The sequence below is a fragment of the Oncorhynchus clarkii genome, chromosome 6, assembly GCF_045791955.1.
Source record: "Oncorhynchus clarkii lewisi isolate Uvic-CL-2024 chromosome 6, UVic_Ocla_1.0, whole genome shotgun sequence".
Classification (NCBI taxonomy): domain Eukaryota; kingdom Metazoa; phylum Chordata; class Actinopteri; order Salmoniformes; family Salmonidae; genus Oncorhynchus; species Oncorhynchus clarkii.
The window spans coordinates 52,764,041-52,791,728 of record NC_092152.1 but is presented as its reverse complement, the minus strand read 5'-3'; the positions used below and the strand labels follow the sequence as shown (position 1 = coordinate 52,791,728).

The window sequence follows — 27,688 nt, the reverse complement described above, 5'->3', positions numbered from 1 at the left end:
CTGTTTGTGAATTGTGTAGTCTAATTACACATTTAAAATTGTATATGCATGCGATCTGTAAACAAACTCAACCTCATTACCCAAGATTACCATTTTATCACGCAGTTATTCACATTGTTTTATTACTCAGTCATCCCTCTGTTATTTTATTACTATTATCAAAATGTCACATCTGTTTGCAAACCCTTGAAATGATTCATCCCACAAACTGCTTCAATTGTAGGTAATGTAACAATGTGTAGCTACACTGCACAGGAGGCTGCTGAGGGGAGAACGGCTCATAATAATGGCTGGAATAGAGCAAATGGAATGGCATCAAACACATGAAAACCATGTGTTGGATACTATTCCACACCAGCCATTACCACAAGCCTGTTCTCCCCAATTAAGGTACCACCAGCCTCCTGTTCTACACTATACCTACCTACGTAACTAAACTCAGCAAAAAAATAAAAGGCCCTTTTCAGGACCCTGTCTTTCAAAGATAATTAGTAAAAATCCAAATAACTTCACAGATCTTCGTTGTAAAGGGTTTAAACACTGTTTCCCATGCTTGTTCAATGAACCATAAACAATTAATGAACATGCACCTGTGGAACGGTCATTAAGACACTAACAGCTTACAGACGGTAGGCTATTAAGGTCACAGTTATGAAAACTTAGGACACTAAAGAGGCCTTTCTACTGAAAAACACCAAAAGAAACATGCCCAGGGTCCCTGCTCATCTCCGTGAACATGCCTTAGGCATGCTGCAAGGAGGCATGAGGACTGAAGATGTGGCCAGGGCAATAAATTGCAATGTCCGTACTGTGAGACGCCTAAGACAGCGCTACAGGGAGACAGGACGGACAGCTGATCATCCTCGCAGTGGCAGACCACGTGTAACAACACCTGCACATGATCGGTACATCCGAACATCACACATGCGGGACAGGTACAGGATGGCAACAACAACTGCCCGAGTTACACAAGGAACGCACACTCCCTCCATCAGTGCTCAGACTGTCAGCAATAGGCGGAGAGAGGCAGGACTGAGGGCTTGTAGGCCTGTTGTAAGGCAGGTCCTCACCAGACATCACCGGCAACAACGTCACCTATGGGCACAAACCCACCGCCTTCTGGACCAGACAGGACTGGCAAAAAGTGCTCTTCACTGACGAGTCGTGGTTTTGTCTCACCAGGGGTGATTCGCGTTTATTGTTGAAGAAATGAGCGTTACACTGAGGCCTGTACTCTGGAGAAGGTCCGTCATGGTCTAGGGCAGTGTGTCACAGCATCATCGGACTGAGCTTGTTGTCATTGCAGGCAATCTCAACGCTGTACGTTACAGGGAAGACATCCTCCTCCCTCTGCAGGCTCATCCTGATATGACCCTCCATCATGACAATGCCACCAGCCATACTGCTTGTTCTGTGCGTGATTTCCTGCTAGACAGGAATGTCAGTGCTCTGCCATGGCCAGCGAAGAGCCCGCATCTCAATCCCATTGAGCACGTCTCGGACCTGTTGGATCGAAGGGTGAGGGCTAGGGCCATTTCCCCCAGAAATGTCCGGGAACTTGCAGGTGCCTTAGTGGAAGAGTGGGGTAACATCTCACAGCAAAAACTGGCAAATCTGGTGCAGACCATGAGGAGATGCACTGCAGTACTTAATGCATCTGGTGGCCACACCAGATACTGACTGTTAGTTTTTATTTTGACCCCCCTTTATTCAGGGACATATTATTCCACTTCTGTTAGTCACATGTCTGTGGAACTTGTTCAGTTTGTCTCAGTTGTTGAATCTTATTTTCATACAAATATTTACACATTAAGTTTGCTGAAAATAAACGCAGTTGACCGTGAGAGGACGTTTCTTTTTTAGTTTACACTAGTTTATATCTAGTACATAGGTTTGGGGACACTGTGTTTACAGACAGCCCAATTAAAGTCAGACCATCCACAGTCATTTCAGGACACAAGTTACAGGCAGAACATCACAATCTCAACCCTTGCAGCCTACCCACCTCCTAAAAATAAAACCCCATCATGCTTCTGTTGGTAATCGTGATGAGAGTGCATATTGCAAAAGCATTCACAATAGACACACACACTTTAAACAAATCATAGCCAACTTGTTTAATCATTATTTTACTGCAACAGTGTCAGAGAGGAGAATGGAGGAGTAAGAGGAAGCTGAGCGCCACTTGAGATAGTGTTGTTATAAATTTGAAACTTGATTACACAACAGAAACATGACTCATGGCTGGGGTAGGGAAACTATCAACACAACGAGGAACCGAGTCAGGAAAACACAGGTTAAGAAGTTCAACTTCAGCACATGTTAAAATAACAATTTCTCTTTAACATGTTGGTCACAATGGTTTGTCTTATAAAAAAATTATCTGTTGCAATCTGTTGCTGTGCCCTTGAGCAAGGCACTTAACCCAAATTTGCTCCAGGGGCACCGTACTACTATGGCTGACCCTGTAAAACACATTTCACTGCATCTATCCGCTGTGTGACAATAAAACAATCTTTATTTGTAAGGCATGGTATAGTTCCCAAGGTGAAAACAATTAGTTCCACAATGGCGATAAAACATTTAATACTTCAATTTAACTGTGGAGGCTCACAACTTAACTGTGGGCACACATCCAAAAGTATAAACATGATGCAATTGACATTTTAACCTGTATACATAATGAGATATTGATGTGACGGATTAATTTGACTATTAAGAGATATCATGTTAGTCTGGATACAAGTCTTTTTAGCTAACATTCCACTCCTTGCCACACCTGTCATTTGCCAAAGGGACCAGGCAATCACGATGTCAGTATGAACAGCACTTTTTTCTGTGATCTTCAGTTATGTGAAAAATGTTACAAACAGCGATTGTTAAAAGAAAATATACTTTTTTTTATTTTTAAGATAACCACTGGTATGTATGCCACAGGATAAACAACTAATATTGCCACATTCTGTGTGCTTATTATTTTTCCAGTGCTAAAACAACCAAATTAAAAAGTATTACTTAACTAAATATAATCTATTTGAAATCATTAAAAGTTCTTAAATAAAAAAAAAACTGTCTTACCATCCTTGGCTGTGAAATTAAAATCTATGCTAAAAGCAGGATAAAAAATACCAATGAGTGTCAATCACCCTTAAAAACAAAAATACTGAGTAAGGACAGCTGTGACCCTCAAATAAAAGTGGCACAGCCAGACACGGGCACTGTAATCTCCCCTGCATCAACCTTGCAGTAAAACGGGACCGTTTTTATGTTTCCCTTCTCCCTGAGACATCTCCCATTATGGCGACCCTAGTACAGAACATCAAGTCCCGTGATTCATATGAGCCACACCCATATTCCTGCAAGGTCAGTTGCTCCAGTGGGTGACGTCCTCTCAGCTCAGGAAGGTGAGGCCCGCCATGACGCTGAAGCCCAACAGGATGAAGAACACCTTGAGCAGCTGGTTCTCCGGGGAGTTCAGCTCGTGAGGCAGGATCTCCATGAAGGTGATGTAAATAAAGGTCCCGGCCGCCAGCCCCTCCAGGATGACCTGGATCAGAGCGCCTGCCGCCAGCTGAGCCTCGATAACCCCGATGCCCACTCCAATGCCCAGCGGAGACATCATGGCGAAGACGCCCACGTAGGCCGCAACCCACATGGGCGGGACCGCGCTCTGCACCAGCTTCACCGACAGGCTGAACACGATGATGCTTTTGTGGACCACAATGGCGATGCAGATCTCTAATACCTGGATAGGATGGAGAGAAAACGAGATTAGAGGTTAAATTCCTCTCCTACATCCTTTCTCTTTCATCATCGCAGTAAGATGAAGACAGCTGTATAAGATCAACACAAGCTGTAGAAATGACTGGTATATAAATTACACATCTCTCATTTATAATTCTTTGAAAAGTCTATTAACAGGTTAGCCGAAATAGATCTGTCACTTCAAGCCAGATAAGGGTCTTTGATCAACTAGGGAAAGCGGTTTAAAAAGCACATTATACTCCAAAGTAGTCAGATGTTTTCAGACCTCAAAGTAGTCTAATATCAAATTAAGTTTGCGTACCAGGCCATCTGTTTTGTAGATCCAGGGTCATATTCACTACGAAACAAACGGGCCAAAACAGGGAGGGACCTACCTGAATTTGTCCAATAAGAAACACTTGTTTTTGCTTTCGCTATATTTAGTTTTTTGCGACAATGCAAAATATTTTTGCTACGGTGTGTACAAATGAATACGACCCTTCTATAGTCCACAATCCCAAATAAATGGAAAAAAGATAATTTCCAGATTCCCTGTGCTGCTCTTTTCCATTTATTTGGGGTTGAGGCTATAGCTGGATCTACACAACCAATTACATAGGATGTGGACATGACATCAGACTATGTTTGAGATCTGAAAACATGTGACAACTTTTGATTTGAATGTAATGTCCCTTTACCAGTTAAAAGTTACATTCCTGTCTTTCCCACTCCTCTTCTTTCTACCACAGTGAGTGCTCACGTCAATCAATGTGTCAGAAACGTGCATGTCTTTATAGTGTATTGACTTTTGGTAAAATATCTCAGAACCTTTTGCCATTAGAATCCGCTGACATGGTGCATGCTGTGTGAGCGATGTTATACTGAGGATGTGGGCGAAAGTGCATGGAAATAAGGCATGTCTCTCACTGCCTCTCTACATTGTATAAATGAACAAGAAACTCTAAACCTCCTGACACTATGGGTGATTGGAAAGAGTTGTCCTAGGGCTTTCCCCTTCTAAGCACAGCAACAACCTTCACTGTGCTTTTGTGATGGAAAGAGACTGCCCTGAATACCAACAAAGGACAATACAGTGAAAAGGAGAACGGTCTGTGAAGATAAAGTCGAAGAGCACATCACATGAAAAGCACGGGTTAGAAATATCTACTTCATTCCCCCCCCCCTAACACCATACTCCCCGCACTGTAATTTACAACTTGACGAGAGCTAAGTAAATCAGTAACTTATTTGGGAATTCTAAATATGGCAGGTGTTTTAGATATATTTTACCTTATAAATCGTTGGAGACAAATGTGAATCCAGTCATATGGCAGCAAACTGAAGCATTTCAACTTTCCCATTGTATTGTTTATGAACTGCTGTTACATTACGCAGAATTGAAATTGAACGGCCTTTTAAATTGCAAGGATGGGCACTCTCGAATGTATTAATTATTGGCATGCATTTTAAATGTATGGGTGCATTTATTTTAGCTGACCCAGTGCCACAGGTGGGCAGAGATTTCCCTTTTAGGACCAACATAATGGTTTAATATGTGCCCCGGGCGAGCTAAAACAAATGGACCTATTGTGCTATTTAAGTGCAGCTCGCTCTCCAGCACCTACCTTTGAGTCTGTGGTCTGCAGCCCGATGGCCAGGCCCTCGAACACAGAATGCAGGGAGAGCGAGAAAAAGAGCATGAACGAGCGAAAGGAGGAGTGGGCCTGGAGGTCCATGTGGACATGGTGGGCACTACCCTCCAGGTTGGTGGACGAGGCTTTCCCCTGCCCGTGCCCATGGCGGTGCCCGTTGGCCTGCATCAGAGGTGCTCTCTCCTGGTCTGACCCTTGCATGGCATCTTGTCTGCAGTTCAGAGCGATCCTCTCCACGATTAGCACAGTGAAGAAGCCTGCAGCCATGATGAACTCTGGGAGGGGGAAGCTGGTCTGTTTGAGAGAGGTGAAAACAACGAAAGTAAGAGTTCTGTTTAAATAAACGCCAAGGATTAGGGATATATATATATATTAATTTTTTTATTTCACCTTTATTTAACCAGGTAGGCTAGTTGAGAACAAGTTCTCATTTGCAACTGCGACCTGGCCAAGATAAGGCATAGCAGTGTGAACAGACAACACAGAGTTACACATGGAGTAAACAATTAACTTAATTAAGTCAATAACACAGTAGAAAAAAGGGGAGTCTATATACATTGTGTGCAAAAGGCATGAGAAGGTAGGCGAATAATTACAATTATGCAGATTAACACTGGAGTGATAAATGATCAGATGGTTATGTACAGGTAGAGATATTGGTGTGCAAAAGAGCAGAAAAATAAATAAATAAAAACAGTATGGGGATGAGGTAGGTGAAAATGGGTGGGCTATTTACCAATAGACTATGTACAGCTGCAGCGAACGGTTAGCTGCTCATATAAAAGTAAGTAGTCCTTAACACATCACCAGGTAATGAACCTGTGGATTAATAACTTCTACACTAACTAGCACATTTCCCCATGTTTTACAGATACAGTAGAAATAAAGTTTAACTGTTGTAACGATCCCTTAATACATTGGTTTGTGCCATGGATAATCATATAGCTTTTTGTCATTTTACAAAGGGGATGGGAGAGTGGCCAGGCATCAATGACACTTTGTGATGTTGCTGACAGACAGAAGACACTTACGTCCACCCTCCGTGCGTCCAGCTCAGCATTGATGTCCGACAGGTAGTCTGGGATGATGTCCAACAGACAGGCAGCCAGGAAGACGCCTCCGGCAAAACAGCTGATGAAACTCAGGACCACCCGATGGGTTTCTGCATGATCAAAAAATGCTACTGTTTAATGACTTTTCCCACATTTTGTTGTTACAGCCTGAATTTAAAATAGAACAAATTTAGATTTTTTTTGGTGTCACTGACAATATCCCATAATGTCAAAGTGGAATTATGTTTTATTTTTTACAAATTCATAAAAAACGAAAAGCTGAAATGTCTTGAGTCAATAAGTAGTCAACCCCTTTGTTAAGCCTAAATAAATAACTTCAGGAGTAAAAATGTGCTTACAAGTCATAAAAGTTGCACGGACTCACAGTGTGCAATAATAGACAGTCATGATTTTTGAATGACTGTCTCATTTCTGTACCCCACACAGTCAAGCTGTGAATTTCAAATACAAAAAGACCAGGGAGGTTATTCAATGCCTCGCAAAGAAGGGCACCTATTTGTAGATAAAAAAAAATAAAAAATCAGATATTGAATATCCCTTTTAGCATGGTGAAGTTATTAATTACACTTTGGGTGGTGTATCAATACACCCAGTCACTACAAAGATACAGGAATCCTTCCTAACTCAGTTGCCGGAGAGGAAGGAAACTGCTCAGGGATTTCAACATATGAGGCCATGTTGACTTTAAACATGGTGACTTTAAAACAGTTACAGAGTTTAATGGCTGGGATAGGAGAAAACTGAGGATGGTTCAACAACATTGTCGTTTTTTTATTTAACATTGTTATCAGGAAATATATTTAAAAAAAAATAGAAATCAGCTCTTGTGCTGCCACTCCATAAGGGATTGTAGTGATCTAATAATTATCATCAAATTACAAGGATTCCTTGTCTAAGATTCTTGAATCCTTTGTAAATGTACAACTTTGCTATTTATTTGAGAAATGGCCTGGGCATAAAACTATTACAGCAACCATTTTAGTTGTTAATGATCTTGTCAATGCTTTAGACACTAAAATGAAATGTGCTGCTTTGTTTGTGGACCTGTCAAAAGCTTTTCATACTGTTGATCATGCTATTTTATTGAATATGTTGAGCCTGAGCTCTGACGCCGTTTCATGGTTATCTTAGTGACAGAAGTCAGGCCATCATGACTACATTTCTTGAAGTGCATAAAGGTTTACCACAGGGGGTGATTTTGGGACCTGTTCTCTTCACTATTTATATAAACACCATTGGTCAATCTGAAACTATTATGTATGCTATTGCCCCAACTATTGATCTGGCTGTGACAAAACTAGTCAGATGTTATAGCTATGCAGGAATCCCTTGCGGATTTAAAACTTGTGCTTAATACAGGCAAAACGAAATACAAACTCTCATAATTTTTCAGATGAACTATATGTTCACTCATTTGATGGTTCTCCAAGCGGATGTGCTCCTGCATATAAATACTTAGGCATTCGGATTGATATGGATTTGAAGTTTAAAAAAACATAGACGAGCTGGTTAAGAAGCTAAGATTCAAAGTTGGCTTTTTCTACAGAAACAGATCGTGCCTTTCTCTAAGCAGTAGGAAGCAGATTATTCAGTCGACCTTTTTAATCCTAACCTTATTATCTGTTCTTGATTATGGCGACATATTCTTCCAAAGAGCAGCTGCTACTACTGTTAAACATGTGGATGCCATCTACCATTGTGCCCTTCATTTTGTTGCAGGTGACACTCATCACTGCATCCTGTATCAAACGGTTGGCTGGACTCAGCTAAAGACCCATAGATCTCTACATTACACACTTTTCGTTTACAAAGGCTCTACTTCTGTCTTATCTACCTTTGCTGCTGACGTACAGACACTGGAGTTGCCTAACCCATTCAAAGGATTGGTTAATGCCTGCCTGACAGAAGTTGTCTGATTAATTTAAGTTGTGAATCAAGGAAACTATAACATTTATTTCAGTTAATGTGACATAAGCAATGATATGAATAATGTGTGATTATCTGATGACTGATCATTTCATCTTTCTTATGGGTCTAAATCAGCTGTGAAACTGGTCAGAAAAGAGACACTTTACGAAGATACCACTAATTGATACAAAAAAACGGGAAGTGATGTGCAATCAAACACTCTGGGAGCACTGAAATGGAACGGCCATGATAGCTCCTAATGTTACCATCTGCTTAAAGGACAAGAGAGAAGCAACAGAGATAATCATTGCACAAAGACAGAAGTGAAAACGACTCATCTGCAAATCAGCCATAGCAAAACAAAAGCGGGCTTAAAATTAATTTGTTTTACCTTTATTAAACTAGGCAAGTCAGTTAAGAACAAATTCTTATTTTCAATGACGGCCTAGGAACAGTGGGTAAACTACCTTGTTCAGGGGCAGAAGGACAGATTTTTACCTTGTCAGCTCGGGGATTCAATCTTGCAACCTTTCGGTTACAAGTCCAATGCTCTAACCACTAGGCTACCTGCCGCCCCAGGTGCGTACGGGATAGGAATGGCCCATACAATTTAGGCACACATTAAACAGTCTCTTATCACAGTAAACGTTATGGTCCTTCATTGTTTTAGGTATGCCCTGAGTCATAGTGTACAGTCTTGGCCAAAAGTTTTGAGAATGACACAAATATAAATTTTCACAAAGACTGCTGGCTCAGTTTGTATGAGGGCAATTAGCATACCCTCCAGAATGTTATGAAGAGTGATCAGATGAATTGCAATTAATTGCAAAGTCCCTCTTTGCCATGAAAATTAACTGAATCCCCCAAAAACATTTCCACTGTATTTTAGCCCTGCCACAAAAGGACCAGCTGACATCATGTCAGTGATTCTCTCGTTAACACAGGTGTGAGTGTTGATGAGGACAAGGTTGGAGATCACTCTGACATGCTGATTGAGTTCAAAAAATATACTGGAAGCTTCAAAAGGAGGGTGGTGCTTGGAATCATTGTTCTTCCTCTAACCAATCATGGTTATCTGCAAGGAAACACGTGCCGTCATCATTGCTTTGCACAAAAAGGGCTTCACGGGCCAAGACATTGCTGCCAGTAAGATTGCACCTACATCAACCATTATCGGATCATCAAGAATTTCAAGGAAAGCGGTTCAATTGTTGTGAAGACGGCTTCAGGGCACCCAAGAAAGTCCATCAAGCGTCAGGACCGTCTCCTATAGTTGATTCGGCTGCGGGATCGGGGCACCACCAGTACAGAGCTTGCTCAGGAATGGCAGCAGGCAGGTGTGATTGCATCTGCACGCACAGTGAGGCGAAGACTTTTGGAGGATGGCCTGGTGTCAAGAAGGGCAGCAAAGAAGCCACTTCTCTCCAGGAAAAACATCAGGGACAGACTGATTTTCTGCAAAAGGTACAGTGATTGGACTGCTGAGGACTGGGGTAAAGTCATTTTCTCTGATGAATCCCCTTTCCGATAAAAGCTTGTCCGGAGAAGACAAGGTGAGCGCTACCATCAGTCCTGTGTCATGCCAACAGTAAAGCATCCTGAGACCATTCATGTGTGGGGTTGCTTCTCAGCCAAGGTAGTGGGCTCACTCACGATTTTGACTAAGAACACAGCCATGAATAAAGAATGGTACCAATACATCCTCCGAGAGCAACTTCTCCCAACCATCCAGGAACAGTTTGGTGACGAACAATGCCCTTTCCAGCATGATGGAGCACCTTGCCAAAAGGCACAAGTGATAACTAAGTGGCTCGGGGAACAAAACATCAATATTTTGGGTCCATGGCCAGGAAGCTCCCCAGACCTTAATCCCATTGAGAACTTGTGGTCAATCCTCAAGGAGGCGGGTGGACAAACAAAACCCCACAAATTCTGACCATCTCCAAGAATTGATTATGCAAGAATGGGCTGCCATTAGTCAGGATGTGGCCCAGAAGTTAATTGACAGCATGCCAGGGCGGATTGCAGAGGTCTTGAAAAAGAAGGGTCAACACTGCAAATATTGACTCTTTGCATCAACTTCATGTAATTGTCAATAAAAGCCTTTGACACTTATGAAATGCTTGTAATTATACTTCAGTATTCCATAGTAACATCTGACAAAAATATCTAAAGACACTGAAGCAGCACACTTTGTGAAAATTAAGATTTGTGTCATTCTCAAACCCTTTGGTCACGACTGTATAATATATATTGGCAGGTGACATACAGAGAAAACTGGGCCTAAAGAGAAAGTTAAAAAGCAGGGATGTATTCACTAGAAACCAAACTTTGGCAAATGGGCTAAAACTAAAACCTGAACTTGTCCAATAAGAAACACTTGTTTTTAGGCCTTTTTAATAAAAAATAAGAATGATATGGTTGCTCACAATATTAAGACCTTTGATTTCTGTCTACAAATACAAATGTATTATTAGTTTCCGTTGCAAAAAGTTGCGCTACGGTTTGCACTAATACATTTACCTCTGACTCCAAGCAGGGCTGCGTTCAGTATTTTTTTTTTACTTTCTGGAACGTTCAATTGAACAGAAACTGTGCTGAACAAACAGGATGTGATCAGTACGTTTTTGCATTCAATTGAACAGAAACGGTGCCGTTTCTATTTTTTATTTCACCTTTATTTAACCAGGTAGGCCAGTTGAGAACAAGTTCACATTTACAACTGCAACCTGGCCAAGATAGAGCAAAGCAGTGCGACAAACACAGAGTTACACATGGGATAAACAAACATACAGTCAATAACACAATAGAAAAATCTATATACAGTGTGTGCACATGGAGTAAGATTAGGGAGGTAAAGCAATAAATAGGCCATAGTGGCAAAATAATTACAATTTAGCAATTAAAACACTGGAGTGATAGATGTGAAAGTAGAGATACTGTGGTGCAAAGGAGCAACAACAACAAAAAATAACAACATGGGGATGAGGTAGTTGGGTGGGCTATTTACATGTGGGCTATGATCGGTAAGCTGCTCTGACAGCTGATGCTTAAAGTTAGTGAGGGAGACATAAGTCTCCAGCTTCAGTGATTTTTGCAATTTGTCCAGTCATTGGCAGCAGAGAACTGGAAGGAAGGGGTGCCAAAGGAGGAATTGGCTTTGGGGGTGACCAGTGAAATACACCTGCTGGAGCGTGTGCTACAGGGTGGGTGCTGCTATGGTGAGCAGTGAGCTGAGATAAGGCGGGGCTTTACCCAGCAAAGACTTTAAGATGACCTGGAGCCAGTGGGTTTGGCAACGAATATGAAGCGAGGGCCAGCCAACAAGAGCATACAGGTCGCAGTGGTGGGTAGTATATGGGGCTTTGGTGACAAAACGGATGGCACCGTGACAGACTTCATCCAATTTGCTGAGTAGAGTGTTGGAGGCTATTTTGTAAATGACATCACCGAAGTCAAGGATCGGTAGGATAGTCAGTTTTACGAGGGTATGTTGGGCGGCATGAGTGAAGGAGGCTTTGTTGCGAAATAGGAAGCCGATTATAGATTTCATTTTGGATTGGAGTTGCTTAATGTGAGCCTGGATGGAGAGTTGAGTCTAACCAGACACCTAGGTATTTGTAGTTGTCCACGTATTCTAAGTCAGAACCGTCCAGAGTTGTGATGCTAGACAGGCGGGCAGGTGAGGGCAGCGATCGGTTGAAGAGCATGCATTTAGTTTTGCTTGCATTTAAGAGCAGTTGAAGGCCACGGAAGGAGTGTTGTATGGCACTGAAGCTCATCTAGAGGTGTGTTAACATAGTGTCCAAAGTATACAGCCAGAAGGCCAGAAGTATACAGAATGGTGTCGTCTGCGTAGAGGTGGATCAGCGAATCACCAGCAGCAAGAGCGACATCATTGATGTATACAGAGAAAAGAGTCAGCCCGAGAATTGAACCCTGTGGCACCCCCATTGAGACTGCAAGAGGTCTAGACAACAGGCCCTCCGATTTGACACACTGAACTCTGCCTGAGAAGTAGTTATATATAAAAAATAAGGGGTTCAATGCAAATAATCTGGGTAGCCATTGAGTAGATTTATGGCTTGGAGGTAGAAGCTGTTAAGGAGTCATTTGGTCTCAGATTTGATGCTACGGTACCACTTGCCATGCGGGAGCAGAGAACAATCTGTCACTTGGGTGGCTGCTTCATTGTCGTTGGTGATCAGGCCAACCACCGTTGTGGCGTCGGCAAACTTTATGATGGTGTTGGAGTCATGCGTGGCCACGCAGTCGTGGGTGAACAAGGAGTGAGGGTTGGACTAAGCACGCACCCCTGAGGGCCCCAGTCTTGAGGGTCAGTGTAGCAGATGTGTTATTGCATACCCTTACCATCTGAGAGCGGGCCGTCAGGAAGTCCAGGATCCAGATGTAGGTGTTCAGTCCCAGGGTCTTTAGTTTAGTGATGAGCTTGGAGGGAACTATAGGTGTTGAACGCTTAGCTGTAGTCAATAAACAGCATTCTCACATAGGTGTTCCTTTTGTCCAGGTGGGAAAGGGCAGTGTGGATTGCAATAGAGATTGTGTCATCTGTGGATCTGTTGGGGCAGTATGGGAATTGGAGTGGGTCCAGGGTTTCTGGGATGATGGTGTTGATGAAAGCCATGACCAGCCTTTCAAAGCACTTCATGGCTACAGACGTCAGTGCTTTGGGGCATAGTCATTTAGGCAGGTTACCTTATTGTTCTTGGGCACAGGGACTATGGTGGTCTGCTTGGAACATATGGGTATTGCAGACTGGGTCAGGGAAAGGTTGAAAATGTCAGTGAAGATGCTGGTCAGCACGTCCTAAGTACGCATCATGGTAATCCATCCTGCCATGTGAACGCTGACCTGTTTAAATGTCTTACTCACATCGGCTACAGAAAATGTGATCACAAAGTTGTCCGGAACAGCTGGTGTTCTCATTCTTGGTTCAGTGTTGCTTGCATCGAAGCGAGCATAGAAAGTATTTAGCTCATCTGGTAGGCTTGTGTCACTGGGCAGCTCGTGGCTGAGTTTCCCTTTGTAGTCCATAATAGTTTTCAAGCCCTGCCACATCCAACGAGCATCAGAGCCGATGTAGTAGGATTCAATATTAGTCCTGTATTGATGCTTTGCCTGTTTGATGGTACGTCTGGCATAGCAGGATTTCTTGTAAGCTTCTCGATTTGTGTTCCAGTCCTTGAAAGCATCAGCTCGAGACTTTAGCTTAGTGTGGATGTTGCCTTTATTCCATGGCTTCTGACTGGGATACGTACCTACGGTCCCTGTGAGGACGATGTCGTCAATACACTTTTTAATGAAGCCGATGACTGACTCCTCAATGTTATCGGATGAATCACGGAACATATTCCAGTTTTTGCTATCAAAACAGTCCTGTAGCTTAGCATCCGCTTCATCAAACCACTTACGTATTGAGTGTGTCACTGGTACTTCCTGTTTGAGCTGCTTGTAAGCAGGAATCAGTTCCAAGCATATTTCTCCAGTCGCACAAAAAAGTGCCTATGCAAAGCCCTCACTGTCACCCAAATGTATTTGTGTCGGCCTGCCTGCCAGCAGAAAATCTTGTGTGTTTGTAGGCTACATGCCCTTCCCCCTCCCGCCAAAGTATAGTCTACTGTAGCTACTGACTTTACACCATGATTCAGAAATTAGGGAGATTTTTTATGAGATAATGGATTAACTTTTTCAATGCTAGTTAAGGATAGTATACTTATCGCGTTTCACATTGGATTTATTAACGACAAAAAGGTAAGATGTGTTTTTATTTTAATTCTGGTGCCGCTCTGTTAGCAAACTAGCTAGCTCTGGTCTAGCTCTCAAACTCTAGGCGGAGTTATGTGTAATGGAATGGAACAGAGTCATGATCAAGGGCTGGATCTGGTGCAACATTAGTTAAGCCAACTCTCTGAAGTTCAAAGACATTCAAAGTTCCTTCATAGAAGCCGCTCCTCCATATGTATAATTATGTGGGCCTAACTCAGATAATGCATGTCCTAGGAACAAGATGCCCAGCGCTTTATGCTCAGCGCTCTTCTCACCCATGAAATTGAATTTGCATCTCACACCCTACACTAGTCTGTCAAATGCATGTACATAGCTTGCCCGCTCCATAGCAAGCTGCTCTACCTATTGGTTAAGTAATTTAATGTTGAGCTAAATGTAACAACAATAAAACCGTATATAGCCTAGTTAATGTTGTTTTGTTGATCTTTATCTGTTATTTTCATGTATTTATTTGTTTCAGTTTATTTAGTAAATACTTGCCACTTATTTTTCTTAACTGCATTGTTGGTTAAGGGCTTGTAAGTAAGCATTTCACTGTAAGGTACCTGTAGTATTGTGTGACAAACACATTTTGATTTGATAAATTGTCATTTGGCGGTTATAAACCAAAGGAAGAAACAAAGATAAACACTAGTTCACAGCAAACACGTGATTGGATTTGGCAAACAAGTAGATGTTGATCACGTTTATGAAGGCATTGCAACAACACTTGCATGTAATTTTCTCCGTCCCGCAACTACCCAGGCATCCATGAACAACCAAACCTAAACTATTCGGTTTCACCAAAATAACGTTTCCATCAACAGATACATATCCAATATATATAGGAACAACACTTAAGATGTGTCTGGTTGAATGAGTGCTTCGCTATCGAAAACGCGTTTAAAACACGTTATACAGGTCTCCCTACTCATGTCTGTAAAAGTGGGAGATTACTTGGTAGTTTACTCTCACGTGACCTATAAATTGACTCCAATGCCATAGCAGCCCACACAGGCGGGATATAGTACACCCTGGATCAAAACCTGTTTAAAACGCTTATTTGATAGTGAAGGACACATTCAACACGAATCGTAGGTATTGTTCTTAGAGATATCGGATATGCCTCGTTGATGGGAAACCGAATAGTTTAGGTTGAAGGAAAGGACGCCAAGCAACGGAAGCTTCAGCAACGAGCCATCTGGCTCAACACATCCCAAGTGTGGAATTGCATGGGGTTACAGCGTGATAGTAGCCAACTAGTGTTGTAGGCTGCCTACTGAAACGTACCTGTCCCACTGGTTTCTCTGAACCACTTCATCCGAGCAGGGATAAATCCGAAAAATACGGTCAGGAGTAACAAACCCACGAGGGCGCCTATTTTCACCTGTAACAAGTAGTCCATCTCGATTTGTTACTATACCGGGCTGAATCAAAACAAGCTATTTTGGGATAAGCCTAGTAAAATAGCGATGTAAACCAACGGGCAGTAAAATGAATACGCCATACCAACATGTTTGCGTTACTGGAAAAACAAAAACCTATGCTATTCAAAAACTCATCCCTGTTACACAGACAATTTCAGGAGCTATTTAGGCGCCTACTAGCTAACATTACATGTTTACATTGTCCTGCAACGTGTTGGAGGACTGCGCTAGGAGTCAGCAGCACAACTGATGACGTCACACGTGTATGGTAATGAGGGAGTCTTAAAAATAACCTAAAACGCATTTTAAATCATTTTAAAAATGACTTTTCCGCCATCGTGTGCCAGCATAATATCCTGCTGTTAGGATAGGTCATATTTGCATCCTCTTCCGGATGGCCACGCCTACTATGCTAATTTTAAGAATGCAGTACGATTTTCTCAGACAGCGCAGCTCATTGCTGAGTCCACAGAATGTAACGAATTCTTCCTAGGCACATAACGCCTGACCTGATTCTTGTGACCAAACGGGGATATTGAATCAATCATGATGTCGTACAAGGCCTACTAGGAATGTGGTTCCTTAGTGTGTTCCACAATATAGCTCTTTGTCATGCTAGGCCTAGATCTAAACTTTACACTACTTAATGGAATCTCAGATTCATGACTATTCGCATGTACAGCCCCAATAGTTTCACAATTCCTGACCCAAATCGGTGCGCCTGTGTAGTGTAACCCGTTCAAGGGCACTTAAATCAAAGCTTGATGATTTAGCTGATTATTTGAATCAGCTGTGTAGTGCTAGGGCATAAACTTCCGTCTTATCTAATTTTGCTGTTGAAGTGTAGACACCTGAGTTGCCAAACCCGTTCACAGTATTAGTTACTCTTGAGGTTCCTATGGCAGGGATGGGCGACTCCTGAGCTGGAGTATTGTCACACTTTTTCTCAATCCCAAGCAAACACAGTTGATTAAAACTGATTGCATTCTAAACTGAAGATCGTGATTAGTTGATTATTGGAGTCAGGTGTGTTGCGCCATATTGATTGAACAAAATTCAAAATACATTTCCTCATGATGATCTGGTGCTGTTCAGGCAATTTAAAGTGTTAATTGGGGAGGAATGTTTTTTGGTGATAAAAAAAAATACAATTAATTGTATTAACTGTGTTTTTGTATTTGAATGTGTATATTTAGTTTTATTCTAAGAATAATACTAAGGGGCGCGCGCATCTTCTTGTGATGATGCGTACTTCATGAGTTGTAATTGAAAATCTACTGGCATTTGGAAAGTTTGAGGTGAGGGAGAAAGTGTTGTTGAACAAGTATTAGCATTGTTAAGTATCTTGCTAGCTGGATCGAATTATCTGTTAGCTAGCCAGAGAAATGTTGAGCAACATTAGCCAACTTATCTGATTTAAATAATTAGCTTACTAATAAAGTCAGACAGTTAACGCGTCAGCAAGCTAACGTTACAACATCAGATGAGCTAACATTAGTAACCTAACCAATTCGCAATAATATAACTTGAGGAACCGGTCCTCAAGTTATAATGCCTTAGTTGCTTACTGGACCCTGGCAATCTGTGTGAAATGTTAACTAGGTAACGAACTAACCACTATCTGTTAACTAATGTTTTCCTTCTACAGATGTGGTTCATTTTCAGAATGAGAGAATTAGTGGAAAATGGTGCGTTGCTTGTTAAACAAGTGGATTCAGGGATCAAGTGTAGCTGGGCCTGGTTTAAACTGGATGCCACTATAGAGGTGAATGGAACACCACACATTTTCCCTCTTTCTCACTTTTGCTGACACATTGTAGAACAGATGTCCACAGGCAGAAAGTGTACAATGTAATAATGTGCAGTGTAGCCCAAGGATATTGTTTTTGTGTTGAACTTGACAGTAACACATGTGAGGGGGATTATACTTTTTAAAACTCTGAATGTTATTTATGCACACATGTAGCCTTGTGCACTTGACCGATGTCTGTAGTAGCCATTATAATAGAGCAAAAATAGAATGACTGTTTGTTTCGTTCTATTTCTACTTTAAGATGTTTTTTTCCCCCAAGTGCAATATTTCTGTGTGGTCACAAGCATTATATTATAAAGGCTGTCATGGCTAGCTGCAATATTAGTTTATAGTTGTTTTTCTCAATACTTGAGTGTCATTTGCAGTAAAGTCTAGGCAACAAATAACATTGGATTTCTTTCATTACATTTTTTAAAACTTGCGAGTTTCACATTAACCACTTATTTTACACACAGAGACTGATCATGTAGATCATATTCTTTTGTTGTTTAATTAGTTAAAACCTGCTTTTCCCCCTAGCAGGGATTTATTTTGCATGTTTCAATGCAGCAACAAAAAAGTGTCACCCTTTTGGGCCCTCACAAGTTTGCATCCCTGCAAGTGTCAAACAAAGTGGGTAATGTTGAACCCCCAACTCCTGTCTGTCACTCACTCCATTTAAATATCTTAAACGTATACAGTTGGTGTGGTCTGTACCTTGTGAATATTCCCTTTTGATTGCACAAATATTCCCATTTGTTCTCTCTGCTATAAAATAGTTGTTTTTCAGAATTACTGAACGTATGTTAAATGTCTGAGCCCACAGCCCATTAACGATTGACCAGCCAGCCAGGCCACCACACACACTCCCTTCCCTGCCCCCACTTACATACACTCATACAATTCAGGGAAGATCTAAGTCTGTATTTACAAAGTGTCTCAGGGTAGCATTGCTGATCCAGGATCACTGATCAGGTTCCTTCCTCTGTGTAGTCAGCAGATGCAGCTGCTGTTTCAGCACTGAGGACCGGACACCTGATCAACTTCCCATTATAGGAAAAGTCACATGTAATAAGTCATCATGGCAATGACACAATTGTCTTAATATTGAATTGATGACGTTCTATTATAGGGAATTCTGATTGACTCCTCACATCTGTTTCTTTGGCCACAGTGCACAAAATTATTCATGAAATTGTTTTTTTCCCATGCCTCGCACACACACACACTTAAATCCTTGTTATTGACAACCAAAGAAATGTGTCCTTTGTATATAAACAAATATTTTGGGCATTCTTAATTAAAATGACAGAAAAAGGCCTATTTAATTACGTTAGTAGCTTTTAAAGTCCTCAGGGTGGCAGTGGCGAGCAGGAGTTAATCCAGGAGTCTATTTGAGACCAGAGTGTACAGTACAGTGCATTCGGAAAGTATTCAGACCCCTTGACTTTTTCCACATTTTGTTATGTTACAGCCTTATTTGAAAATGGATTAAAACGTTTTTCCCCTTTATCAAACTACACACTACCCCATAATGACAAAACATTTTTGAAATGAAATGTATTAACAATAAAAAAACATGTCATCATTATTTAAGTATTCAGACCCTTTATGCCGCTTCAAGCTTGGCACACCTGTATTTGGGGAGGTTTTCCCATTCTTCTCTGCAGATCCTCAAACTCCGTCAGGTTGGATGGGGAGCGTAGTTGCATAGCAAATGTTCGGTCGGGTTCAAGTCCGGGCTCTGGCTAGGCCAATCAAGAACATTCAGAGGCTTGTCCCAAAGCCACTGTGCTTAGGGTTGTTGCCCTGTTGGAAGGTGAACTAAGTCCCAGTCAGGTCCTGAGCGCTCTGGAGCAGGTTTTCATTAAGGATCTCACTGTACTTTACTCCATTCATCTTTCCCTTGATCCTGACTAGTCTCCCAGTGCCTGCTGCTGAAAAACATCCCCACAGAATGATGCTGCCACTACCATGCTTCACTGTAGGGATGGTGCCAGGTTTCCTCCAGACGTGACGCTTGGCATTCAGGCCAAAGAGTTCAATCTTGGTTTCATCAGACTAGAGAATCTTGTTTCTCATGTTCTGAGAGTCCTTTAGGTGCCTTTTGGCAAACTCCAAGTGGGCTGTCATGTGCCTTTTACTGAGGAGTGGCTTCCGTCTGGCCACCCTATCGTAAAGGCCTGATTGGTGGAGTGCTGCAGAGATGGGAGAACCTTCCAGAAGGACAACCATCTCCACAGAGGAACTCTGGAACTCTGTCAGAGTGACCATCGGGTTCTTGGTCACCTCCCTGACCAAGGCCCTTCTCCCTGATTGCTCAGTTTGGCCTGGCGGCCACTAAGTTACCTTTTTGATTCAAATGTTACACGACCTGAGGAGTAGAAGACATGTAACTAATGTTTCAACCGCGATGGCAAACGCGAATGGTAATGGCACCGACTCCAGTCCAACTGTTACAAATCCTCATGCGGTCACTCTCCCCACAGATCTTCAGAACCTGCGTACGGTTCTGGTCTCGGAAATTACAGCTACCATTGCCACTCAGCACAAAACTGCCATTGATGCTGCTCTGGACCCTTCTCCGCCATCCTGGAGGGTGTCCGAGCCGCTGCGGATGAAAAAGGCCGCCGAATTGACAGCTTTGAACATGACCTGTGTAACTACAGTGACCGCATAGTAGCCCTTGAAAAAACGGTTGCCTGCCTGAGCTCCGAAAACCAAAAGGTTATTGACAAGAACGATGACCTGGATTCCTGATGGAATCCTGATGCAATCTTCGTGTTGTTGGTATACCAGAGAAATGTGAAGGAGGGGACTCCGTTAAGTTAATGTCAGAATTCTTCGAGAATGTGCTGGGTCCGGCCATCATTCCTTCACCCCCGAAGCTGGATAGAGCCCACCGCGTTGGCCCCTCCCCAGTGGGCGGTGACGACAACTCTAAGCCTAGATGGTTTATCGTCCGTTTTCACTACTATCGTGACAAGGAGCGCATCCTCCAGAGGCAGGGCAGAGACCAGCTACACTTCTGCGGATGCAAGGTGTTCATCTTTCCTGACCTCAGCTCGATTGTCGTCAAGAAAAGAGCTAAATTCCTTGCTGTGAAACGCAACCTTCATGAGAAGAGAGTGAAATTCTCACTCCGCTTCCCCGCTCGTCTCCACATTGAACATGCCGGGGGAAGCTACAGTTCGACTCCCACGAGGACACCCAGCGTTGGTTGGGCCGTATCTTGGATCTATGACCTACTCTTTTGCCTGGTAGCATGCATAGCCTAGCCTACCCTCTAAGTCAAAGGTATGTTTTGACTTTTACGGCAGGGCCTTTTTGTCCCTGTTGCCATTCCTTTTCTACCCGACAGAACCACTAACGTTATTGAACTCTGATAAACATGACTAATAATGTCTTGTGTGGTTGTTATTTAAGCTACACGTTTGAGAGGTCCTTTTTATTTGGCTAGATGGCTAGCTTAGCAATGCACGGCTACAATTCCAGGCTTTTGCAGAGCTTTCCTTTGTTTTAGTTTTTTCGTCTAAATACTTACTAAATGACTTTTCACCACTTTATTACGCCCTATTGATCATTCGTACATGTACAGACACTCTGCACCTTTTTATGTTTTGTAACAAGGGAACATACTGAGGGACACTTATTTGTCTATCCTTAAGACACATTGTACGTGTTGCACAGATTGAAGACTCCCTGAGTCAGGACAGTTCCGTTGTACTGTTATGGGGTTTTCTGTCTTTGTTTTGGTTCTGTTGACCTATCTGTTGACCTACTTTACAATTTTCTGAATGCCTTTTCAAATGTTTTCTGTTTGTATGCACTGAAGCTGCACAAACTTCAACCTGCTGTCTCCATTCGCTGGGGAAGGAGACTTTGGGTGGGAAGGGAGGGGGAGTGACCTTTTTTGGTCCTATTTGTTTAAAAAAAAATAATAATAATAAAATTAGGTATTCTCTTAGGTGTTCCAATGAGACATTTATATCATGCTTCAATGGTTTGCAGAGGTTCCCCTCTGATGAGATGCTTTAAGGTTTCCCAGTAGGTATTCCCAGTAGTCATTACATAATAGGTACAGTCATCAATATAATGTTATCCAGTCCAAGCAAGTTTGTCTGTTTACTGATCGTTTATTTATTTCTGTTTTTGTATTTTGAATCTGTATTGAGTTGTTTGTGTATTTATTTTTCCCCCTGTATTCTTGTTTGTTTATTTGTTGTGATAGTTGTTTTGTTTACTTGTTAGTTTATTTGTTGTGGTTGGATTTTTTTTCTTCATAGGACCGAATTGAGGGAGGGTGTGGGGTGGGTGCATGGGGTGAATCAGGGTGGGTGGTTGGAAGGGATTTGAGGTGTGTGGGCTGAGGTAGGGCGGAGAGGTAGGGAAAGGACTGGGGGGTTGGGTGAATGTGTTGTGTGGAGGGAGGGAGGGATATGGTCCAATCTTTGTACTTACATTGATGTACATTCTGTAAAACTTGAATGAAAATAATAAAAAAAATAAAAAAAGATAAAGGGGAGAGCCTGTACCAATCCCCAATCATCCCCTAAAAGCTATGCCCAATGTGCTTTGATTGGTATAAGCAATATGGTGTAATCTGGGGAGCAAGGTGGAGCTATTACCAGATTGATTACACCTATCATCTCAGAACTCCACAAGTGCATAGGGCGTACTTTTTAGGGGATTGGGCCAGGCTCTCCACTCCTATGTGTTTTTATTGATGGGCTCTTTAGGCTGACCCTTTTTATTTTACTGAACAAAAATATAAATGCAAAAATGTCAAAGATTTTAAGTTTATATAAGGAAATCAGTCAGTAGAAATAAATTCATCAGGCCCTAATCTATGGATTTCACATGACTGGGCAGGGGCGCAGCGATGGGTAAGCTTGGGAGAGCATAGGCCTATCCACTGGGGAGCCAGTCCCAGTCAATCAGAATGAGTTCTTCCCCGCTGGCATGGTTACACATGGTCTGCGGTTGTGAGGTTGGTTGAATGTACTGCCATGGTAGAGAAATGAACATTCAATTCTCTAGCAACCGATCTGGTGGACATTCCTGCAGTCAGCATGCCAATTACACTTTCCCTCAAAACTTGAGACATCTGTGGCATCGTGTTGCGTGACAAAACTGCAAATTTTGGATTGGCCTGTTATTGTCCCCAGCACAAAGTGCACTTGTGTAATGATCATGCTGTTTAATCAGCTTCTTGAAATGCTACACCGGTCAGTTGGATGGATTATCTTGACGAAGTGGCTCAGTTGGTTGAGAATGGCACTTGCAACGCCAGGGTTGTGGGTTTGATTCACAAGGGAGACTTGTAAGAAGAAAATATGAAAATGTTTGCACTCGTCATGACATTAATGTCATTATTATTACGTGATTAAATCATGTAACAATTAACTCCGTAACCTGGGGCACCACGGGAAAAGTTTGTTTAATGAGTTACCGTTTCCAGAATTTACTCAGAATATCAGAATATTGATTTCATAGCAGTCACTAATTAATACATTTCCTAATCAGTCTCGATCTAAACGTAGCGTAATTTGTAAATCTGCACAAACCCGGGTCTCACTAATCATTCCGCATTCACACAAATTGAGTTGATTATTTATTTACTAACAAGCTATATGATAACATAGGATACACATACACAAACAGTCTAGGTTATAGTTTAGAATTTAATACAATGGCAACAGGTCCCTAGCGGACCAACACAATATTACACAAGTTGGAGATTTAAAGAGTGCAAACCTTGGATACATTTGTAAGCTATGCTTAGTTTTAGACCTAACACCTTGCCCCGAACTGCCGCTCTTATGGGTAAGAATTTCAATGCGTGTGTTTACGTGTTGAAGGTCTCCGTTGGGTATCTCTTCATGGGCCGAGTTCCGCTTAGTGGGATAGGTCCGGCCGACGCCTTGTTCTTTCGATGGCCAGCTCCTTTGTTATCGGGTGTACGTCTCTGATTGTCCACAATATACTTTCTCTTTGTTGTCAGTTTCCTTGCACTTGTTCTGTGAGAGTGGGCTTCTGAGGAGGCTAATCGGCCATGTCGACACTCCCAGTGTGGGTAGGAGGGCCATGTAGACAACCGGTTACGACAGAGCCTGGGCGTGAACCCAGGGACCCTTAACCACTGCGCCACCCGGGAGGCCCCAGTGACCTGTTTGTTGACTTGACTTTCGAAGACCTTAGATAGGCAGGGCAGGATGGATATAGGTCTGTAACAGTTTGGGTCCAGGGTGTCTCCCCCTTTGAAGAGGGGGATGACTGCGGCAGCTTTCCAATCTTTGGGGATCTCAGACGATATGAAAGAGAGGTTGAACAGGCTGGTAATAGGGGTTGCGACAATGGCGGTGGATAGTTTCAGAAAAAGGGTCCAGATTGTCAAGCCCAGCTGATTTGTATGGGTCCAGGTTTTGCAGCTCTTTCAGAACATCTGCTATCTGGATTTGGGTAAAGGAGAACCTGGAGAGGCTTGGGTGAGTAGCTGCGGGGGGGGGGGGGGGGCGGAGCTGTTGGCCGAGGTTGGAGTAGCCAGGAGGAAGGCATGGCCAGCCGTTGAGAAATGCTTGTTGAAGTTTTCGATAATCATAGATTTATCGGTGGTGACCGTGTTACCTAGCCTCAGTACAGTGGACAGCTGGGAGGAAGTGCTCTTGTTCTCCATGGACTTTACAGTGTCCCAGAACTTTTTGGAGTTAGAGCTACAGGATGCACATTTCTGCCTGAAGGAGCTGGCCTTTGCTTTCCTGACTGACTGCGTGTATTGGTTCCTGACTTACCTGAACAGTTGCATATCGCGGGGACTATTCGATGCTATTGCAGTCCGCCACTGGATGTTTTTGTGCAGGTCTGGAGTGAACCAAGGGCTATATCTGTTCTTAGTTCTGCATTTTTTGAACGGAGTATGCTTATCTAAAATGGTGAGGAAGTTACTTTTAAAGAATGACCAGGAATCCTCAACTGACGGGATGAGGTCAATATCCTTCCAGGATACCCGGGCCAGGTCGATTAGAAAGGCCTGCTCGCAGAAGTGTTTTAGGGAGCGTTTGACAGTGATGAGGGGTGGTCGTTTGACTGCGGATCCGTAGCGGATACAGGCAATGAGGCAGTGATCGCTGAGATCCTGGTTGAAGACAGCGGAGGTGTATTAGTTAGGGAGTTCGAACTGTTTGGGTATGGACCTGGAAAGTATGACATTACTTTGCAGGCTATCTCTGCAGTAGACTGCAACTCCTCCCCCTTTGGCAGTTTTATCTGGACGGAAAATGTTATAGTTGGGTATGGAAATCTCAGAATTTTTGGTGGCCTTCCTGAGCCAGGATTCAGACACGGCAAGGACATCAGGGTTAGCAGAGTGTGCTAAAGCAGTGAGTAAAACAAACTTAGGGAGGAGGCTTCTGATGTTGACATGCATGAAACCAAAGCTTTTTCGATCACACAAGTCAACAAATGAGGGTGCCTGGGGACAGGCAAATGAGGGTGCCTGGGGACATGCAGGGCCTGGGTTTACCTCCACATCACCCGCAGAACACCTGAACTGTGCATGTCACGTGACTGGATCACAACCAGTTATATCTAGTATCCATAAAGCAACATTCAGAGGATTTCATTAATTTTGACATTTGCTCAGTACTTGAAGGGTGAATAGAAATTCTCAATAGACCTCTTTAAATGTGGTACTGCCATCGAGTGGATGAAAAATGGTACAACATGGGGTATTCTGTAAATACACAATTCAGCCATATGAAAGTTGACGCAGGATTAATAATGGTAACTTGAACCCATGTCAGATTTAAGAATATGGATACCAATACCAGCACATGCATAATATATACAGCCTATGTCACATTTTTTTACACTTCATCCAAAGTGCTTTACCTTACATTTATAAAACAGGCCTACAAACAGGAAATGCTAGCTGAAGTGGATGGTGACTGCATTTGGCCAATAGATGTGTAAGGACAGTAATTTCATAATCTTATTATCTTCACTATGTAACTTATAAAATATTTGATATCACAGGTCAAATGTAGCAATTACATTCACATATTACTTATCAAGAGAATGAAGGGAGGTAGGGGGAGAGGGTGTTTATTCAACCAAACCCCCCTACACCTATCTACCCACTCTCTCTCCCCACACCCACATCCCTCCATACAAGTGCCACCATTCAACTTTCAGTAAAAATAAATCAAAGCAAATTTAAACATTGAATTAAACTGATGTAATCAAAGGGCAGTTGAACAAGAGTGAGCGAAGTTTAGTATGAGAGGGATGAAGTAGTTGACTTGGCAGCATGGGATTGGTGCCAACAGCAAACCCACTTCCCCTAATGTATCCTGGAGAGAGAGCGAAAGAGATATTACAACAGGACATGAGAGAAATGGAGACACTTTGAAAGCATCATGCCTAACAGGAAGTGTAAAGAAGGGTCTTTCCTTGAAGGATGGGAGGGAGAGGTGAGTCAGCTAAAGTTTGGTATGTTCTGTCCAGTTGTCCCTCAAATAGGACTGCAGGTGCCATCAACCAGCCTACATACCATCTGTGAGTGGATTGTGAAGAGAGAGGGAGAGGGTTAACTTAATTTTGGATTGTTTATTCCACTTGCTTTGGAAATGTTAACGTATTTCCCATGCCAATAACACCCCTTTGGTGATGTTGAAGAAATAAGTTATTTCATCATCATTTTATATTTTAATGCGCAACCTAATCCAGTGAATGTCATGCATTTTGGGTAGATAATTATGCTATATTTTAATGTTAAAATAATATTGATGTGCTTTAGTATCATAGGCTAATTTATTTGGGGCTAGATCACTAACTCTAAAGATAATACCCACTCATAGTAACCATGTATTAATCGAACAGTACATTTATTGTCCCCAAAAATGGTTGCATTTGTAGCCTACAGTCCAACATATGTTAACATTGCCAAAGCAAGTGGAATAAACAAATCAACAATTAACAGTTAACCCTCTCTCTTGACAATCCTCACAGTTCATTCACAGATGGTATTGACTCCAGTGCTTCCCACAGTTGTATCAAGTTGGCTGGATGTCCTTTGGGTGGTGGACCATTCTTGATACACACAGGAAACTGTTGAGCATGAAAACCCCAGCAGCGTCACAGTTCTTGACACAGCCCGGTGTGCCTGGCACCTACTACCATACCCCGTTCAAAAGGCACTTAAATATTTTGTCTTGCCCATTCACTCTCTGAATGGCACACACACCCAGGGCTGCATGCTACATGCTAAAGGCCACATAGAGACCACAGCCAGCGCCAGGCCAGAACAGGAGTAGGCTGGACAATAGAATGAGTCAAAATGAACCCAAAGCTGAAAATTGTCCAAAGAACATTGGCTAAGCTGGAACAGTACCACGAAGCCATAGCAAATTAATTGAAACAAACCTTCCCTAAGCCTCTTCTGACTGGAGTGATGCTTAGAATTCCATTTCCCCTAAATGGCACAAACATTTCTACATTTTTTATTTTACCACTACAATCTGTTCTTAGGACAAAACTGACATAACTTGTGTAGAAAGTAAACATCCACAAGTAGAAAATTTTTTGCAACATTGACTATTTCTGGACTAGCAATCGATGACAGAGTACGCTGCCCAACCTCGTCACTAGAAAGAGGATTTTATCCAGATTTTTTAAATGGTGTCCAATTTGGACAAATAAAAATATACACTATGTGAGATGTTTGGCAAAATAGACCAGCATGCCTCTCCATAGGAAAACAATGGGGGGAGCAGAAAATCACATTGTAGGATTTTTAAAAATGCAAATTATGGTGGAAAATAATTATTTGGTCAATAACAAAAGTTTCTCAATACTTTGTTATATACCCTTTGTTGGCAATGACAGAGGTCGAATGTTTTCTGTAAGTCTTCACAAGGTTTTCACACACTGTTGCTGGTATTTTGGCCCATTCCTCCATGCAGATCTCCTCTAGAGCAGTGATGTTTTGGGGCTGTTGCTGGGCAACACGGACTTTCAACTCCCTCCAAAGATTTTCTATGGGGTTGAGATCTGGAGACTGGCTAGGCCACTCCAGGACCTTGAAATGCTTCATACGAAGCCACTTCTTCGTTGCCCGGGCGGTGTGTTTGGGATCATTGTCATGCTGAAAGACCCAGCCACGTTTCATCTTCAATGCCCTTGCTGATGGAAGGAGGTTCACTCAAAATCTCACGATACATGGCCCCATTCATTCTTTCCTTTACACGGATCAGTCGTCCTGGTCCCTTTGCAGAAAAACAGCCCCAAAGCATGATGCTTCCACCC

At 42.4% G+C, this 27,688-nt stretch overlaps 1 protein-coding gene across 1 annotated transcript; it reads right to left on the bottom strand.

Annotated features, from left to right (window-relative positions):
• Window positions 1-2,092: 2,092 nt before the first annotated feature.
• On the bottom strand, window positions 2,093-15,827 carry LOC139412126 (zinc transporter ZIP1-like). The gene is made up of 4 exons (XM_071158937.1): window positions 15,455-15,827; window positions 6,428-6,558; window positions 5,370-5,690; window positions 2,093-3,745 (listed from the first exon to the last, which is right to left on the bottom strand). Exons 1-4 carry the CDS (start codon window positions 15,567-15,569, stop codon window positions 3,392-3,394), a joined length of 921 nt encoding a protein of 306 aa, XP_071015038.1. The 5' UTR covers window positions 15,570-15,827; the 3' UTR covers window positions 2,093-3,391.
• Window positions 15,828-27,688: the final 11,861 nt, after the last annotated feature.